Source organism: Hemitrygon akajei, chromosome 11 (assembly GCF_048418815.1).
Source record: "Hemitrygon akajei chromosome 11, sHemAka1.3, whole genome shotgun sequence".
Lineage (NCBI taxonomy): Eukaryota > Metazoa > Chordata > Chondrichthyes > Myliobatiformes > Dasyatidae > Hemitrygon > Hemitrygon akajei.
In genome coordinates, this window is record NC_133134.1 from 39,221,901 (window position 1) to 39,241,682 (window position 19,782).

Consider the following 19,782-nt stretch of genomic DNA (forward strand, 5'->3'; position numbering starts at 1 on the left):
ATTGGCCATGATCTTTCAAGAATTACTTGAAAGTTCTGAAGGACTGGAAAACTGCAAATGTCATGCTGCCCTTTAAGACGGGAGGAAGACAAAAGAGAGGAAATTATAGACTAGTTAGCCTAACCTCAATGGTTGGGGAAGTGTTGAAGTCGTTGGGGTACTTGGAGACTAATGATAGAATAAGTCAAAGTTAGCATGATTTCTGTTAAAGGAAGTCTTGCCCAACAAATCTGTTAGAATTCTTCCAGGAAGTAACAAGCAGGGTGGACAAAGGAGAGGCAGTGGATGTCATTTACTTAGATATTCAGAAGGCATTTGACAAGGTACCTCACGTGAGGCTGCTTAACAAGATAAAATCCTATGGTACAGGAAATGTACTGGCATGGATAGAGGAATGGCTGACAGACAGGAGACCGCAAGTGGGAATAAAAGGTTTTTTTTTCCTGGTTGGCTGCCAGTGACTAGTGGTGTTTCTCAGGGGTCAGTACTGGGACCGTTACTTTTCACATTGTCAATGATTTGGATAGTGGAATGAAAGACTGGATGATACAAAGATAGGCAGTGCTGAGGAAGCAATGTGATTGCAGCAGGACTTGGGGAAAAAAAGTGATAGGTGGAATACAGTGTAAGGAAATGTATGAGAATGCATTTTGGTAAAAAGGAGCAATAGTGCAGAGTATTATCTAAATGGAGAATATTCAAACATCATAGGTGCAGAGGGTCTTGGGAATTCTTGTGAAAGACTCCCAGAATGTTTGTTCACAGGTTGAGTCTGTGGGAAAGGAGGCAAATTGAATGTTGGCATTTATTTCAAGAGCAATAGAATATAAAAGCATGGAAAATGCTGAAACTTTATAAGACACTAGTCAGGCAATCAGCCCCATATCTCAGAAAGAATGTATTGTTATTGGAGAGTCTAGATAAGGTGCACAAGGATGATTCTGGGAAAGAAGGTGTTAACATATGAGGAACATCTGGCAGCTTTGGGTCTGTACTCACTGAAATTTAGAAGAGTGTGTGGGGATCTCAATGAAACCTACCGAATGTTGAAAGGACTAGATAGGGTGGATGTGAAGAGGATGTTTCCTCTGGTGGGGGTATCTGGAACTAGAGGGCACGGCCTCAAAATTAAGGGGTGACGTTTGAAAACGGAGGAATATTTTTTTAGCCGAAGTGTGGTGAATCTGTGGAATGTTCTGCCAGGCTGCAGTGAAGGCCAAGTCTGTGGGTATATTTAAAGCGGAAGTTGATAGATTCCTGAATGGTCAGGGCATTAAGGGATATGGTGAGATCTGGGGTCAGCTATGATGAAATGGCTTAATTCTGCTCCTATGTCTTATGGTCACATCTGCTCTCAGGATGAGGCTTTTCATTCCAGGATTAATAAGATGTCCTCCTTCAAAGAAAGGGGTTTTCCTTCCTCCACCATCAACACTGCCCTCACCTGCATTTCTTCCACTTCTCATCCCATCTTCTGGCCACCCCACCAAGGATATGGCTCCTCTTGTCCTCATCTACCACCCCAGTAGCCTCTGTGCCCAGCACATGATTCTCAGTAACTTCCGCCTTCTCCAACAGGATCCCACCACCAAGCACATCTTTCCCTACTCAGTCCCCACTTACCGCCTTCCACAGTGATAGTTCACTATGCGATTCTGATGTCCATTCACCCCTCCCTACTGATCTCCTTCCTGGTACTTATCTTTGCAAGAGGAGCAAGTGCCAAACTTGCTCTGCACCACCTCCCTCAATACTATTCAGAGCCCCTAAGTCCTTCCAGGTGAGGTGACACTTCAACTGTGAGGCTGTTGGAGTCGTCTACAGTATCCTGTACAGTATATCACTGAAACCCAACATAGATTAGGAGACCACTTCACCAACACCTACTCTCTGTCCACCATTTCAAATCTACTTCCCCATTCTGACATGTCAGTCCATGACCTTATCCACTGCCGCAATAAGGCCCCACTCAGGTTGGTAGAGCAACACTTTGTATTCCATCTGGCATGAACATTCGATTTGTTTTGAACTTCTGGTGATTGCCTCCCTCTCACCATTCTCCATTCCCATTTCCCACTCAACTGCCCATCACCTCCCTCTGGTGCCCCTCCCATTTCCCTTTCTTCCATGGACTTCTTCCCTCTCCTATCAGATTCCCCCTTGTCCAGTCCTTTATCTCTTTCACCACTCAACTTCCTAGCTCTTTACTTCACTCCTCTCCCAGTTTCACCTATCACTTTGTACTGCTTCCTCCCCTCCCCCACCTTCTTACTCTGACTTGTCATCTTTTTTTCCAATAGACCCAAATTTTTGATTGTTTACTGTTTTCCATAGATGCTGCCTGACCTACTGAGTTTTTCCAGCGCCTGCAGATTTACTTGTGTTTGAAATTTCTCAATATTTGGTCTTACTGGAAACTTCCTTCCAGTTCTCATTACAGTGTGATAGTTTGCTTTTGCTCAATGTGAAATGATTACTCAAATGATTTTAAAGAAGGAAAACTAAACTTTGGTTCATAGTTCATTTTATTATTCCAAGAGCTTTGAAACAGAATTCATCTTATGACCAGCAAAGATAGCTCAAAACTACTAAATAGCACATATTTATTATTCATTTTTTTCAGTTAAAAGAATAATCTTGTTGAAACTGACAAACCCCTGAGGATAGGAACTGGGACTTGCCCAAGGCACCTTATGCAGTATTGAAACGCTAGAGCACAGAGTCATTGCAAAGCAATTTCTGAATGGGAGGCTCTTGCACCTTCTGAGAGTAGCAGGCCTTACTGTTATTTCATTAGGTACATGATTACTATTAAAGTATGATAATCATTTCAGCACTATTTGCATTAACTGAGATAAGCTGAGATTGAATTGCTTTAAGAGAGGGTGTGGCAAAGATTGGCAGAGCAATTAAAGAAGTTGCATATTTCAAGGAGACTGGTCCCATGATTCAAACAATCTTCAGATCTTTCAATTCAGCCTCCAGAGTCTGGAAAAACAGAGATTTTTGCAATGAAAGATGTTAATAGACATTTCACAATTTAAAGCTATTAGTATCAGCAATGAACAGACTCAGACCTTGATGAGCATAAGTTTTTAAAAGTACCAATTGAATGAAGCCGATCCTAATGAGGAAATGCTTCAACTTCAAAGAAACACACATTTTCTCTACTTTGTGTTCACACTTTTTTTGTTGTTGCTTTTATTTCAGGAAGCTATATTGGCAAGATTCTGGTTACCAGATATGGGGGTGGGAAGAAAGATGAAATTATAATCTGACCTACATGAATTTTAGTAAGGCATTTGGCAAGGTCCTGCATGGGAGGCTGGTTAAGAAGGTTCAGTCGCTTGGCATTCAGGAAGAGATAGTAAATTGGATTAGACAGTGGCTTTGCAGGAGAAGCCAGAGTGATCATAGAGGGTTGCCTCTCTTACTGGAAGCCTGGTATTAGTGGACAGTTTTGGTTACATACCTACAGGAAGGATGTAAACAAGATTGAAAGAAATCAAAAAATTTATAAGGATGTTGCCAGGTCTGTAGGGCTCAAATTATAAGATTGAATAGATTTGTACTGTATTCTTTAGAACATAGAAGACTGACAGGAGATTTGATAGAGGTATCCAAAATCGTGGGGTTACTCATTTCTGCATACCTTGACACTGTCTTATCCCCCCCCCCTTGTTCAATCTCTTCCCACCTATGTTCGTGACACTACTCATGTTTTGAATTTTTTCAATGATTTTAAGTTCCCTGGCCCCCACCGCCTTATTTTCACCATGGATGTCCAGTCCTTATATACCTCCATCCCCCACCCAGACGGTCTTGAAGCTCTTCGCTTCTTTTTGGATTCCAGACCTAACCAATTCTCCTCTGTCTAGCGGAATTAGTTCTTACTCTCAATAATTTCTCCTTTGGCTCCTCCCACTTCCTCCAAACCAAGGGTGTAGCCATGGGCACCCGTATGGGTCCCAGTTATGCCTGCCTTTTTGTGGGCTTTGTGGAACAGTCCATGTTCCAAGTCTATACGGGTATCCATCCCCCTCTTTTCCTTCGCTACATCGACGACTGCATTGGTGCTGCCTCCTGCACGCATGCTGAGCTCGTTGACTTCATTAACTTTGCCTCCAACTTTCACCCTGCCCTCAAATTTACCTGGTCCATTTCCGACACCTCCCTCCCCTTTCTTGATCTTTCTGTCTCCATCTCTGGAGACGGCATATCTACTGATATCTACTATAAGCCTACGGACTCTCACAGCTACCTGGACTATTCCTCTTCCCACCCTGTCTCTTGCAAAAATGCTATCCCCTTCTCACAATTCCTCCGTCTCCGCTGGCCTGCTGTGTTCCACCAGCATTTTGTGTGTGTTGTTTGAATTTCCAGCATCTGCAGATTTCCTCGTGTTTGCTGGGTAAATGCAATCAAGCTTTTTCCCCACTGAGGTTGGGTGAGACTACAACCAGAGGTCAATGCTTAAGGGTGAAAGGTGAGAAGTTCAAGGGAAACATGAGTGGAAACTGCTTCACTCAGAGGGTCGTGGGAGTGTGGAACGAGCTGCCAGCACAAGTGCTCCATGCGAGCTTGATTTCAATGTTAAAAGATAGGCACGTGGATAGTAGGGAGTTGGAGGGCTGTGATCCCAGTGCAGGTTGTTGGGAAGAGGCAGTTTAAATGGTTTTTTGGCATGGACTAAATGGATGAAGGGGGCTGTTTCTGTGCTGTACTTCTCTATGATCTACTTGCTGCTATCTTAGTGGACTGTTGAGCATAGTCAAGAAGCCTGCTCCTAATTCATAAGTTGAGGTTGTTATATATTTCAATAATTAATCTGTGCCAGATGGGGCCACTAAAGCTGATAGCTGGTGGAGATTTTGCTCTTTCTGTTGGAAAAATGAGAGAGACTCTTGATCCTTGCTAGTGGCCAGATGGTGCAATTAGGCCTCTGGCAGGAACAGCTCAATGCCTTAAATGGAAAACGATGAGGTTGGTATTCAGGAAAAATGAATCACACAAGGTTTCCCTCACCTGAGCAGTGAATGAAGCAGAAAATAAATATACAGCTGGCATAGCAATCAATAACTTGTGATATGCAGTATCTATAACATTGTGTTGTCATCCACATTCACACGTTGCTCATTCTTTTTAGACTTCCATCTTTCTGGACTTATACAGGTGATGAGATTAATAGTAGGTACCAGCAGTTTCCTCAAGTAATAGCTGTTGCTTTTAAGTTTATTTCCTGTCATTCTTTAGTACATGAGCATCAAAGAGAACAAATTGATTGTTACTCCAGATCCAATGTAACATAAAAAGCACAAGCATAAAAACACAATGAATACAGTAAATGATAAAATTCCTCTTGGCAAATGGAAGCAGCAAGGTATATGAAATCACAGTCAGACAATGATTGTGTCAGCATGAGTATAAGGGGTGGAGTGTAAAGTGACATATCAGGCAATACTCAATTCCTCAGTATTAAAAACTTGCTGGCCAGTTTGTCCCAGTGCCACAGTGGAGAGTGGACTTGCAATTTGCTGCAGTAATTTTCAGGGACACCTTTTTTAATATAACTTTATCTATTGGGGTAGATGAAACTGGAGAGCTGTGTAGGTTTAGAAAGCTCAGTGTAACTATTGAAAGTGCTTGGTTTTACCTTTAAGTCCCAGATTGCCATTCCGCCATCCATGCCAGTGGTGCAAAACTTAGTGCAATTCTTTTTTCCACCCTCAAGACTGGATATTTGGCTGCAATGAAAATAACGAGTTAAAGAAAATTTGTATTTTCCTTTTCCATCTCTGAAGTTCAAAAAGAGGCAATGTTGTTCAGTGAAATTTGAAAGTAGAAGTTTGTATAAAGTGAATGAAACAGTCCTCTCTAAAGTACCAAGTCATTTACTACAGATCTTTCATATTAGACAATTCCTGGTCACCTTACTAAGAACTGGTTCCAAGGTGGATTGAGTGTGTAGGATAGTAGTGATGTCATGGACTAGAGATTCACTTATAGGTTTGGGTCTGTTCAAGCACTCACCATGCTGTGGCTAGTAAATCAGAGCACCCAGCAGAGATGAAATAAATTTAGCAGAAAATTAAGAGGAGAAGCCTAAGGATTAGACTTCAGTGCTATTTATAAGGCCAAAGATATCGCAGATAGTTCTGATTGCTCTGTTGAACTGGAAGCTAGGAATGTGTTCATTTACCTGGGATCAGCCATGATAGAATGGCAGAGCAGACTTGATGGGCTGAATGGCCTAATTCTGCTCCTATGTTTTATGAAGACAAATGGGTGAACTGTGTCAGTACTGTAGCTGCCACCAAAGGCTATACTTCCTATAGAATCCAAAAGTAAAAGCCAGAAATGCAAGCTTTATGCCCCCACCATGTTTTAAGAGAGTATGGGGTAAACTTCAAGTTAATATTCTTTGGAAGTTGGGTTGAGTTGGAAAGCACTACATAATATTGTTCTGGTGCAGATAGTGCCCAGGCTGCAACATAACTGGATCAATTTTTGGGCTTGTACAGGAACAGTGACAGCAGTGTCCAGTTCTTTGCTTTTCATGACCTATCAGAATGGAAAACAACCACAGTTCAAAAACGCAGCTGAAATTTTTCTGAGGACAGTACTTGTGTGGAGACTTTTGCAAATCCATTCCCTGCAGCTGCGAAAGGTTCTATTGATGATATAATTCAAACAGTAACCAAATGTATTTATCGAGGTCTAGAGATGCTAGTGAACAAGAAATAGACCAATCGTGGGAAAAGCATGTAAAACAAAAACCTTTAGAATTACAAGACAATGCCATGGGAACATTTCTATTTGAAAGGACTGAATTATTTTAATGGGTGAAAGAAACCTTAATTCTGATCAGCAGGAACTATATTTTAGCAATAACAAAATAAATTATTCTTGTGAAGTTTATTCACTTTGCCTCTATTGAACGAGTAGTAAACAACAAAATGTTTAGGCTGCCAGGTTGAGTAGACAACACTGCAGTAAACATGAATTGAACCTCAACTTTGATTTAACCACTTGAAATGAACAAGATAGCTTTGGGTACACGTCTGATATTTTACTATTTAATGTTAAAGGTGAAAAGCCTCACTACTGACTTGTCAGAATTTGTTTCTGATATCAGAAAATATAGCACAGTTCCATACAAAGGAAGGGTTAGCGAATTGTGGACAAGTTTTATTGGCACTGGAAGCCTGGCGAGACTTGCAGGCTGCCCTCAGTAAAATTCTCACAGATTTGATTTGTTGCAAGCAACTCATTTTACTGTATGTTGTAACGTACATGTGACAAAGCTGATCTTTCTCTAAGCAGGTTCATCTCATCACAGGATAGGTGTGGTATCTGTAACTAGTCAGTCCCACTGACATTCACACCTACCATATGGGGAGAAAGGGTGATTAATGGAAGCTCTTTCAGCAAGTTGTATTCTAAGCCAAATATTTGGGTTTGTAAATAAAAGTTCAGCAGCCCATTTGGTTTTCATTGTAGATACAATCTCCTTTTTTCAAACTACTACTTCACTCTGGATCCATGCCTTCCACCTAAACCACAGAATTAGTTTGTAGTCCACTTCAACTGGCAAATTTTACAACCATTTCTAGACTGAGGATCTCTGCATAGTTAGGAGGTGATATAAAATTTCACCAAGTTGCAGAGAATAATGAGGATAGTAAGAAATCTCAGGAGTTCATGGACAAGAATATGATTTGGGCAGAAGAGTGGCATAAGGAGCTGAAAGTGGAACAATATGACGTGAAATATATCAATAGCAATATCATAATGACGTAAACTCAATATAAATGAGCAGCCAAACCATAATGTTAATAGATATGAATTCTTGAAGTTAACTGAGCAATTTGATGAAATAATTACAGTAAATATGGGCTATTTAGATTAACAAGTCGAATATCAAAGAGATCATGCTAGAACTATAGATCATTTGTTGGACCACAACTGGAATTTGCCAGCATCATACTTGCTTTAGCAAGAATGCAAAGGCTTAGGGAATTATATATATTACATTCACAAGGATCTTGCCAGGAATCAGGTAATTCATTCGAGGGTGGAAATGTTAAATTTTTTCTTTGTGTAGATTTGAGAAGACACCTTTCTCATTTGTTGGTCTTGGATGATAATTTGAGGCAAGTTGGAAGGCCCAGGGTATGAAAGTTTAAACCGTTGCCTAAGATGGAATAAAGAGAATTTTATTTTTTTGTTCTTTCCTCAGGAAGAGTGAGCCATGGAAATGCTTGCCACATGGTGTAGTGCTTCTAAATTGAAAAGCTTTTATAACTGTGAAGTCCTTGAAGAGGAAGTTGCACTGGTTCTTGACTGGGAGAGAGTCATATCAAAGAAAATGTAAGTGCTCCCTGGATTGGCTTCAATTGTCTGATTGCACTGAAGAGGTTCATCCACTTTATGACACCATTCTATGAAACTCTACATGACCTTGCTGTATTTAGTGAGGACACATTTAAGGACGGGTGTCAAACACTATACCTGATGCTGTTCTTATGGAGGGTATCCAGCGTGACACTACTGTTATCAGCCATGGCATTTTTATCCAAGTTCCGGAACTTCGCCAGAGCAGTCATTCCACGCTGCACATTCTGCTTGGGAACATCAAGTTTCTTGCCAAATGTTACCTTGTCTTGGGCACTGTCATAAGTAAACAGCACTGGGTAACAATCATGACCCTGTGAGAACAAGATGGGAATTAAAATGAATTTTCTGTCCCATTAAATTGCTATTTACTTTTCTCTCTGTAATAGAAAAATACTTTATAGTTTCACCGGTCCCTGTTGGGCATTTTCAAAACACAAGATGAAAATTTAAACAAAAATCTCCTTTGCATATCCTTCTTATAAAGCTACTGCTTCAAGCTAGGTTGGGGCTCCTGGGGTTCTATAAATATTCTGTAGTTCATGGGTGGCCTTGCTCACCAATGAAATCTGATGACCAAATGTACAGCTGGAACCACCAACTGGAATCTAGATTGAACAGTCTGATGAAATTACCTGCTTCCCTAGCTAAATTTTGATTTCATTAAACTCAGTACCAATAAACAGGTCTTAAGTTTAGCACAGGATGCAAATATTCCTGCTTTATAACATTAATAGTGCTCAGAAATAAGAAACATGAAGCAGCTCCAGCAGAAGTGACTGTAGCTTTATAAAATGCTATAGAATAAGAGGTCTTTCTAATCAACATGCTCTACTGGTTTTCTGAAAGAACTTAGTCCCACTCCCTAACAAACAAGAGAATGCTTGCAGATTCTGGAAATCTGAGCAACACACACAAAATGCTGGAGGAACTCAGCAGGCCAGGCAGCAGCTATGGAAGAGTACAGTCGACGTTTTGGGTTGAAACCCTTTGGCAGGACTGGAGAAAAAAAGCTGAGTAGATGTAAAAGGTGGGAGGAGGGGAGAGAGAAACACAAGGTAATAGGTGAAACCTGAAGACGGAAGAATGAAGTAAAGAGCTTGGAAGCTGAAAGGTGAAAGAGACAGAAGGCCATGGAAGGAAAAAAAGGGGGGAAGAGCACCAGACGGAGGTGATGGGCAGGTAAGGAGATAAGGTGAGAGAGGGAAAAGGGGGATGGGAATTGGGGAGGTGGGGAGCATAAATGGAAGTTTGAGAAATTGATGTTCATGCCATCAGGTTGGGGGCTACCCAAACAAAGTATTAGGTGTTGTTCCTCCAACCTAAGTGTGACCTCATTATGATAGTGGAGGAGACCATGGATAGACATATCGAAATGGGAATGGGAAGTAGATTTAAAATGGGTGGCCTCTGGGAGATCCCGCTTTTTCTGCAGAGGGAGCGTTGGTTCTCAGCGAAGTGGTCTCCCAATCTATGCTGGGTCTCACCTTGTTCCACTTGCAAGGATAAGTGCCTGGAGGGAGATCAGCAGGAGGGACAGATGGTCAAGGGAGTTGCATAGGGATTGATCTCTGCAGAAAACAGGAAGTAGGGGGGCTGGGGGAGGGAAGGATGTGCTTAGTGGTGGGATCCCATTGGAGGTGGCGGAAGTTTTGGAGAATTATGTGCTGAATGTGGAGGCTGGTGGGGTGGTAGGTGAGGACAAAAGGAACCCTATCCCAGGGTACGGTGGCAGGAGGATGTGGTAAGAGCAGACGTGCATGAAATGGAAGAGATGGTTGATGGCAGCATTGATGGTGGAGGAAGGGAAGCCCCTTTTTCTTTGAAAAAGGGGGACATCTCCTTTGTTCTGTTAAGAACAGCCTCATCCTGATAGCAAATCAGAATCAGGTATATTATCACCAGCATGTGATGTGAAATTTGTTAACTTAGCAGCAGCAGTTCAATGCAATATGTAATCTGGCAGAGGGAAAAAAAAATAAACAAGCAAGTCAATTACATATATTGAATAGATTAAAAAACATGCAGAAACAGAAATACTGCATATTAAAAAAGTGAGGTAGTGTCAAGATTCAATGTCCATTTAGGAATAGGATGGCAGAGGGGAAGAAGCTGTTCCTGATTCGCTGAGTGTGTGACTTCAGGCTTCTGTACCTCCTACCTGATGTTAACAGTGAGAAAAGGGCATGCCCTGGGTGCTGAAGGACCTTAATAATGGATGCTGCCTTTCTGAGACACCACTCCCTGAAGATGTCTTGGGTACTTTGTAGGCTAGTACTCAAGATGGAGCTGACTTGATATACTAAGTACAACCTTCTGCTGCTTCTTTTGGTCCTGTGCAGTAGCCTCTCCATACCAGACAGTGATGCAGCCTGTCAGAATGCTCTTCACGGTACAACTATAGAAGTTTTTAAGGCAAAAATGGAGGAATTGAGAGAAGGGGACAGCATTTTTACAAGTAACAGGCTGGGAAGAGGTATAGGCCAGGTAGCTGTGAGAGTCCATGGGTTCAAATAGACATCAGCGAATAAGCTGTCTCCACAGAAAGTAAATCGAGAAAGGGGAGGGAGGTGTCAGAATGGAACAGGTAAATTTGAGGGCAGGGTGGAAGTTGGAGGCAAATTGGATGAAGTTGTCAGGTTTAGCAAGGGTGCAGGAAGCAGCACCAATGCAGTTGTTGATGTAGCATAGGAAAAGTGTAAAATAGTCACCAGTGTAGGCTTAGAACATAGACTATTCCACATACCTGACAAGCAGGCAGGCATAGCTGGGACCCATGCAAGTGCCCATGGCTACCCCTTTAGTTTGAAGGAAGTGGGAGGAGAAATTATTTAGAGTGAGGACAAGTTCTGCTAGGCAGAGGAGAGTGGTGGTAAAGGAGAACTGGTTAGGTCTGGTGTCCAGAAAAACAAACAGAGAGCTTTGAGGCTTTCCTGGTGGGGAATGGAGGTGTATAGGATTGGACATCCATAGTTAAAATAAGATGATGGGGGCCAGGGAATCTGAAATCATTGAATCATTGCTGTTCTCACTTCCTGATTTCTCCAATGCTCTTCAATCTTTTCTTTGACAGAATGACATTTAATAGCAATGCTGCAAGAAAATGACTATCTTCCAAAAGGTGCTTTCCAGACTAGCATAACTTGTCTATGGAATTTTGTCCACTGCTTCTCTAAATAATTACTTTTTAAAAATCATGTCCTCTGGTTACAAACCCTCTTGTCAGTCATAACCTTAAAAAACCATAACTTTGAGAATCTTTATTAAATTTTGTTTAACCCTCTGCTCCATGAAGAATTCCAGCTTCTCATCTCTCCATGTCACTTAATCTCTGGTAATGTTCTACAAACTCTGTACAAATTTTGTGCCAACATCTTGGAAAGAACTCTTTCTTCTGTGAAAGGCATTTTCCTTCAAACTTCTGTCAAGTGAGCACAAAGACATATGCTACGAAATGCTGCTTGGGGGATGCCACTGTCTTTCGGTTAATTACTTACCCCTGCCACTAAACTGTTCTCTGTGATAAAGGTAACAGTCAGAAGAGGTAGAGATTCTGTGTTGAATGAAGCAATCCTGTAAAGAAAAAAAGTTCAAAGTTTTATTATCGGAGTACATACATGTCACCACATACAACTGAGATTTTTTTTCTGCAATAAACAAATTGCAAATGCAAATATAAATAAATAGCAATAAATAATTAGCATGAAGTAACAATATAATAGTGTCCTTAAATGAGTGTAGCTATCCCTTTTTGTTCAAGAGCCTGATGGTTGAGGGGTAGTAATTGTTCTTCAATCTGGTAGTGCGAACCCTGAGGCACTTGTACCTCTTATCTGATGGCAGCAATGAGAAAAAAGCATGGCCTAGGTGATGAGGATCTTTGATGATGGATGTTGTTTTTGTACAGCAACATTTCTTCTAGATGTGCTCAATTGTTGGGAGGGTTTTACCCGTGATGTGCTGGGCTGTATCAACTACCTTTTGAGGGATTTTTCACTCAAAGGCATTGGTGCTGCTCCCAGGTTGTAATGCAGCCAGTCAGCACACTTTCATGACACAGCTACAGAATTTTGCCAAGGATTTCGATGACATGCTGAACCTCCGCAGACTGAGGAAGTAGAGGTGCTGTTGTGCTTTCTTTGCAAGATGGGAGAATTTTATTCCACCAACAGAAAGGCTGACATTCTAGGAACTTGTAAATGATCTCATGTTCTAATGAGGTATTTTATTCTGCTCCCACCATATTCCCCATTCCCTTAATGCTGGGCTTTCACTCAGATTGGAAATGGTGACTTCGACCTAAATAATAAGAAAAAATTGACCACTTTTTTTAAAAAAAAGGGGTTGATTCCTCAGATCCTCATGAAACCAACTGCATTCAACCTTAAAACCTGTTTCCTTTAGTTTTAGATCTCTTTCTGATGGGGACAGTCTGCCCTGCCTTTGTCCCTTTATAATTTTGTATACCTCAGTCAAGCTGCTTCTCTGCTTCAAGGAAAACAAACCTCACCTCTCCTCATAACTGAAGTGGTGTGGTCCAGCCTAGCTAATATCTCATATGACTTTTCAGCACTATATATTTGTGCTGCCATCTTCAGGCATCATTGGATTGGTGCAGCAAGTTCATTCCCTTCCTCAATACTCAATTGGATGCCACCAATCAGTTTTTTTGTTCCAACCTTCAATCCTCCCAAACTTTGTTACCTTACACTTATCAGAATTGAAATCTGCCATTGCTCTGTCTGACTTAATAATGAATCAATATCAGCCTATGGTCCAAGACCACCCTTCTGATCCTCAGTAATTCTGTCACCTACCAATTATATATTCTATGACAGAGTCTCTGCACCAATCCCTGTCAAACACCATTGGTTACTGGTCTCCAATCACAAATGTACACCTCCTCTCATTACCAAACCAATTTTGGATCCACTTTACCCTGGATCACGTGGGCTCTAATATTTTGGACCAGTTTTCCACATGGGACCTTGTCAAAGGCATTAATGGAATCAACTTGCATGACATCAATCTCATTTGGCCAGCCAAGATTTGAAACCTAGGACAGGGCCCCATTAATTTCCTTCCTTACCTCCCATAGCATCCTAGGATGCAGCTTAGGCTGCAGTGATTTATCCAGTTTTAAGCCTATTAAGATAATATCTTTTTAATGATAGCATGATAAAGAATTTCACTGCCCACCTGCCTTAATTCTCCAGCCACAATGTCCTTCTTGGTACGTATAGATGAAAAAAGTCACCTACACAAAGATTTTAGTTCCTCACGGGGCCCTATCTTCCCCTCAGTATCATCTTAAACTCAATGTACACAAAATAAAAGGTTTCCGGATTTTCTTTGGTTTTGTTTGCCCAGTGATATTTCTTGCCCCTTCTTTGCCCCATTTCTTTTTAAAGTACCCCTAATTTTTCTAAACTGTGCTTTGCTTTCTTTTCTTGCCACATGCTGCTTGCTTGTTATTTATCTAGCCATTGAAAACCCTTTACATTCAGGGCTCCTCCTATTTCCTGTTCACCCTGAACTCTCTTCTATTTCAATTTGAAATGACTCCCATTTATCAGATGTAGGCTTATCTGCAGGTAGCTAGATCATGCCAAACAATGATGAAATCATCCTCCCTTTTTATCCCTTTCCTCAACTAACTTTAAACTTGAAGCTACCTCCATCTGTCAAAAGTGAAATTTCCTGGTGGCCAACCATTTTAATTCGTATCCTCATTCCTGATTCAATATGTTAGTCCATGGCCTCTTCTTTTGCCACAACGAGGTCATGGATTCTTCCTTCTCCAGGCCTTTACCTATCACCTTCTAGCTAGTCCTCCTTTACCTCTCCCATCTTTTTATTCTGATGTCTTTCCCCATCCTTTCCAGTCCTGAAGGAGGGTCTCAGCCCAAAATGTCAACATTTCCCTAGATGTTGCCTGACCTGAGTTCCTCCAGCATTGTGTGTTTTGCTTTCCTATAGTTATGGTCATCCACTTTAAACAGAACCTTAAGCATTTGCCTATTCTTTAGCAGAATATCTTTAATAATGTCTGTTCTCTAGTAGAAGGAATGGTCACACCAAATTACAGTAATAATGTATTTCAAACACCAATAGAAAGAAACAAATGGGCAGAATTCATCAATAACTGGTACCAGGTACAAAAGGTAGTTAAATGGGTCAGGAGCTCAGGCTGGGATTCAGGCATCATGTATAATTTGGGACAGTTGCTGGCACAAGTAGCTTGTCCCTCTGTGTGAAAAAAATTCCATTTCCTTCTCCGATCTAGTATCGCCTCTAGTGAATGTGTTGGAGGTGGGGGTGAGATCTTGTGGATGCAGTCAATAGGAGTTGGTGGACACTGGTGAGAAAAGCAAGAGGATGTTCAGAGGCCAGTGAAGACAATATGATTGTTAATGACAGGCGTAGCTATTATATTGTGAGTACTATCACAAACATATACTGTCAGTAAGGTTTCTGTGAGTATGGACACCTTTATCTGTATTATGACCTCTAACTCTTCACAGCTTATAATTTCAAAATGAGTAAACATTGATGACTTCTGGGGTCTTGTTTATGAACAGTGTGTAAGTTAACAGTATTTTCAGTCTCAAAATCAGTATTCTTATGAATATCTTCGTAATTTGCCTGAGTTTGAAACATAGAAAACCTACAGCACAATACAGGCTCTTCTGCCCACACACAATGCTGTGCTGAACATGTATGTACTTTAGAAAATACCCAGGGGTTACTCACAGCTCTCTAATTTTCTAAGCTCCATGTACATATCCAGGAGTCTCTTAAAAGACCCTATCGTATCTGCCTCCACCACCGTTGCTGGCAGCCCATTCCATGCACTCACCACTCTCTGCATAAAAAAAAACTTACCCCTGACATCTCCTCTGTACCTATAGTCCGTGAGCCAGTAGGGTTGGTTGGTACCATCTGAGGGGAATAATGCTCAGTGATTTTTGGCAAGGTATACATCTCTAGAATTAGAAAATATGTGATAGCATTGCACCAGTGGTAGCTTTACACATCTTCCACACCTTCATCTGAACTTTCCACACTCTCTGAGGTGGATGCCGAGTTCTCACAGTCTGCCAGTCTACACATGTCAGTGCACCTGAGGCCATTTGCAACACACGTACATCTTGGGGGTGAACATTATTTTGGTCAGTTACAGGCCAGTAGATCCAGGATGGCATCAGGTGCTGGCTGGCCCATCCAATGCACCATCAACTGTTCAGCTTCCTCTTCTCTCTCCATCTTCCATCCTCTGCCAACAGGGCTTGGCACTTGTGGGTCCTTCTCCAAACATCTTCTCCATATACCAGCCTAGTAGTTGGCTCGCTGTGCATGTTTTGTTAAGTAGTCCTTGCATGGTGGGCGTTGATGACATTTGATTTCACCTTTTTTGGCACAGAAAAGGTGATACCTGAGCTCATTGACCTTGGTGGTCGATGCTTTTGGGGTATACAGGAGACATGTAAATGTCTCTACTTTGTCCATCAGTTCTGGGGAGAGGTCCCATTCCTGACCCAACCCTAAGCATGTGTCCTGAGTTCCCTGTTGCTGGTCAGAAGTTTTAGGGCACTCGTCTTCCCTTTGCCTGCAAAAGTGCTTACAGCGTCACATCCTGTATGTGAGTGCAACCCGATGAGAGCCCTACAAACCTCTATGCCAACAGTGACAGCAACCTTCCTGATGTTTACAAGCCTTTTACGGGTTCTAGTGCCGTACTTCTTTAACAATGGGGCCTCAATCTTGTCACAAAATGCTAAAGACATGATAAAGACATCTGTGTCTTCTGAGCAAATCACTACAGATTGGTATCCCTCTCTTGTGGCATGGGCAGCATGGAGAAGTAGGCGGCCATCTGCTTCTTCTTGTTGACACTGAAGAGCTGACACCTCCTCACTGTCTTGAAATGTGATTCTGTAACATTTGTCATTCACAGTTGTATACAGAATCTTCTCCTGTAGCTTTGCTCTGTACTCTGCCTTCCTCCATTCATGGACTATGAAGCTAATGAGACTATTTTTCTTACTGACTTTGGTCAAGAAGCTCTTCCACTGCCCCACCATCTGTGTGCCTGTGATACCTTGCAACTCATGACCAGTCTCTTCACCCTGTAGAGATCTTTCACTATTCTTGACAAAGTTCTCCTTGTATGTGTTGAACACAACATCTATTCTGTTATTCTGACTGCCTTCCCTCAGAGCAATACCCAGAATTGTGGCAACATCTACAAAAGTAACTTGATCACCTACCACTCTTTGGACCAAGTTACTTCCATCAGCCACTGTAGCAGAGTTTCCTGGGAGTTGCTCTTCTACTGCTACATTTTTCTGCAAGGTTGTGACTAAAGTAGCTTTATTTGTCTTTCTCAGCAATCCTTCTGGTGTGGACAGGGCCCAGAGCAATGGTCCAAAGGGATGAGAAAGGATATCCTCCATACGTAGACTGCGCCCTTGTGCCATCACTATGATGCGTCCAAACAAAGACCTGTCTGCTTTCAAGATGATCGCCCTCCCATTTGATTTCACTTCTCTCTTCTTACACATGTCACTGAATGTTTGCAGCTTGTTGGTTTTCAATGGGACATGGAATTTATTTGCTGGTGGGTCTTCCTCCAGTCTCTCATCCTTGAAGGTTGCAAAGCATTGCTCACCAATCTCACATGCCTTCATCAGGTCGGAGGCAATGTCCTTGGGGGCTGCCTTTGCCGTAGAGATGCTAATGAGGTTGCTCTTCTCTGCAAATGAATTGACCCATTCATGTATGAGGCTAACCACCGCTGAAACTGCTTCCTCATCTTTCTGGATTCTTGGCCGCTGTAGCTCTGCATGACAAAGCTCTGATTTGTTGCCTTGCACCATCTCCCTTAACTGTCCCAGGAATGCACTACGGTGCTCAGCTGTTATGTAGTAACGCTTGATAGCTCCAGCATTCAGGCTGAACCGTGATGTGCCTCCAGGAGTCTGTGTGTCTTTGTTCACTGTGGCTTCAATAGCCTGGTCCACAGGGATCTGCCCAAAGGGGTTGTTACTTGACAGCTGCACTGAGAATTGGCCTGTCTTGAAGGCTTCATACATAGAAGGATTCTTCTCTGGGAGGTTCATCATCTAAGCAAAGTAAGGGGACAGATACCTGGCATAATTCATCTTATTATAGGCTAAGCACCATGGGATCGTGGTTCTTATAGCATGGAGGTTACCATACAAGCTACCACGCTGCAAACCTATCACATATTTTCTACCACTAGGGGTGTATAGCTTGCCAAAATTCATTATAGGAATTATTCCCCCCAGATGGTACTGGTGGCCCAAATTTGGGGTCCTGGCTCACCGACTACTACTGCCAAGCACCTTAAAACTGTGCCCTCTCGTGTTAGCCATTTCAGGGCCCAGTCCACTAACTCAAGCAGAGAAATCCAGATGACAGTATGAGAATGCTACATATTTGGGGTATTCTGAGACATTTTTCTATTCTCTCTTGGGCAAAAAAGTCCCCTTTTAAGTATCTTTAAGGGGCATTGGGAGATTTTATGCTGTCTCCAGACAATAAATCAACATTACTAAAACAAAGTATCATTTGATTTCCACATTGTTGTCTGTGGGAACTTGCTGTGTACAAATTGACTGCTACATTACAACAGAGAATAGTAAATGTAAATTTACTACTTTTTTTAAAAACTTGTCCCACCAAGCCTGTTAACAATCCCAAATTCAGAAGTAGTAAACTGGACACTTACACTGACTTCTTGTTGGCATCAGTGACGCACACGGTGCTGTCATGGCTGACCCAGCACACACGGTCTCCGCTGTCAGAGAAACAGACCCCATGAACCCAACCTCCAGTCCCACTGGACTCGAACATCAGCTCTCCAAATGGCATCTTTGAACCCCATGGCGTGGGTGAGGGTTTCTCTTCTACCTCCTTGATGTAGGCAGAGAAAATCCTGGCGATGAGAATACAGAAGTGCAATTAGACTACCTATAATAGACCCACTTTCTTACAGAAAGGCTGCTTACTCAAACTGGGTATTTGTGAGATTTATGCTTTCTAGTTCAAAAAATACAACCAACAGCAGAACTAGAGTATTTATTAACATCTAACAGGAAATGAGTGAAGAGGGTATATTTTTAAGGTTCTCTTGCCTTCTGCTGACATTGGGCTTGACCACATGTGTATGGGAGCTTGCAGATCCACTAAAGCAGCACTGAATCAAACATGTCCAGCAAATAACCTGAAATAATGAAAACCCACACAGGGACATACACAATTGACATTGAAATCATTACAGGCCTGATCAGCAGCAGCAAAACTTAACTGGATTAGCCACCACTTATATGATATTAATTATGCCTTAGATGACATAATATGGTCAAAACATGATGCAAGACAGTTCTCCAAGGAATGAAGCATTATCTATCACTGTAGCTATTCATCATTGACAATGCTGTAATTTTTATTAATAAAACTCGTATGCAAAAAGATTGCACCCTGGGGAGAATACAGAAAGGTAAATAGAAAGGAGAGTGATTTGAATTGAATTGAACTGAACTGAATTTTGGTTTATTGTCATTTAGAAACCACAACTGCAATGCAGTTAAAAAATGAAACAATGTTCCTCCAGAATGATATCACAAAAGCTTTTCCGAAACATGGCTGACGGCTAACATCCCGGATGTAAATGTGGAATTACCTGGTTTTACTACGGTAAGATTTGACAGAGATGCCAAAAAGTGTGGGAAGAAGAAAGGAGGGGGACTCGCTGTCTACATTAACGAAAGATGGTGTAACCCCGGGCATGTGAGTACAAAGATCTCCGTTTGTGAAAGAGATATTGAGCTGATCGCTGTGAGTATGAGGCCATATTACCTGCCTCGAGAATTCGCCAGCGTCATTGTTGTGAATGTGTATGTCCCGCCGCGTGCCGACGCAACGGTAGCGTGTGACGTCATCAGCTCCGCCGTTGCTAAGCTTCAGAACCAACAGCCTGAGGCACTGGTGTTAATTACAGGGGACTTCAACCATGTGACCTTGGACAAGACACTACCTGCTTTCTCCCAGTACGTGGATTGTTACACCAGGGGTAACAGGACTATTGACCTGCTGTATGCAAACGTACAGGATGCATATAGTGCATCCCCGCTGCCTGCACTGGGGAAAGCTGATCACAACCTGGTTTTGTTACAGTCAAGATATAAATCAATTGTGATGAGGCATCCCACTACCACACGCTCTTTTAGAAAGTGGACTCCTGAAGCTGAACAGGCCCTGAGAGATTGCTTCGGTACTACGAACTGGGATGTACTGCAAGGGGGGCTCTGTGGGGGCGTTGAAGAGGTCACTGAATGCACAACGGACTATATTAATTTTTGT

General features: G+C 42.0%; 1 protein-coding gene across 1 annotated transcript in view; it reads right to left on the reverse strand.

The window, feature by feature from the left end:
- Positions 1-2,507: 2,507 nt before the first annotated feature.
- arpc1b (actin related protein 2/3 complex, subunit 1B) overlaps positions 2,508-19,782 on the reverse strand; it is a 51,677-nt gene continuing 34,402 nt past the window's right edge. Inside the window, exons 6-10 of the mRNA XM_073060662.1 lie at positions 18,149-18,355; positions 11,892-11,967; positions 8,512-8,708; positions 5,654-5,744; positions 2,508-2,988 (exon numbers count right to left, since the gene is read on the reverse strand). Coding sequence (XP_072916763.1) covers positions 2,950-2,988; positions 5,654-5,744; positions 8,512-8,708; positions 11,892-11,967; positions 18,149-18,355 — 610 coding nt within the window. The 3' untranslated portion in view covers positions 2,508-2,949. The remainder of the gene's footprint in view (positions 2,989-5,653; positions 5,745-8,511; positions 8,709-11,891; positions 11,968-18,148; positions 18,356-19,782) is intronic.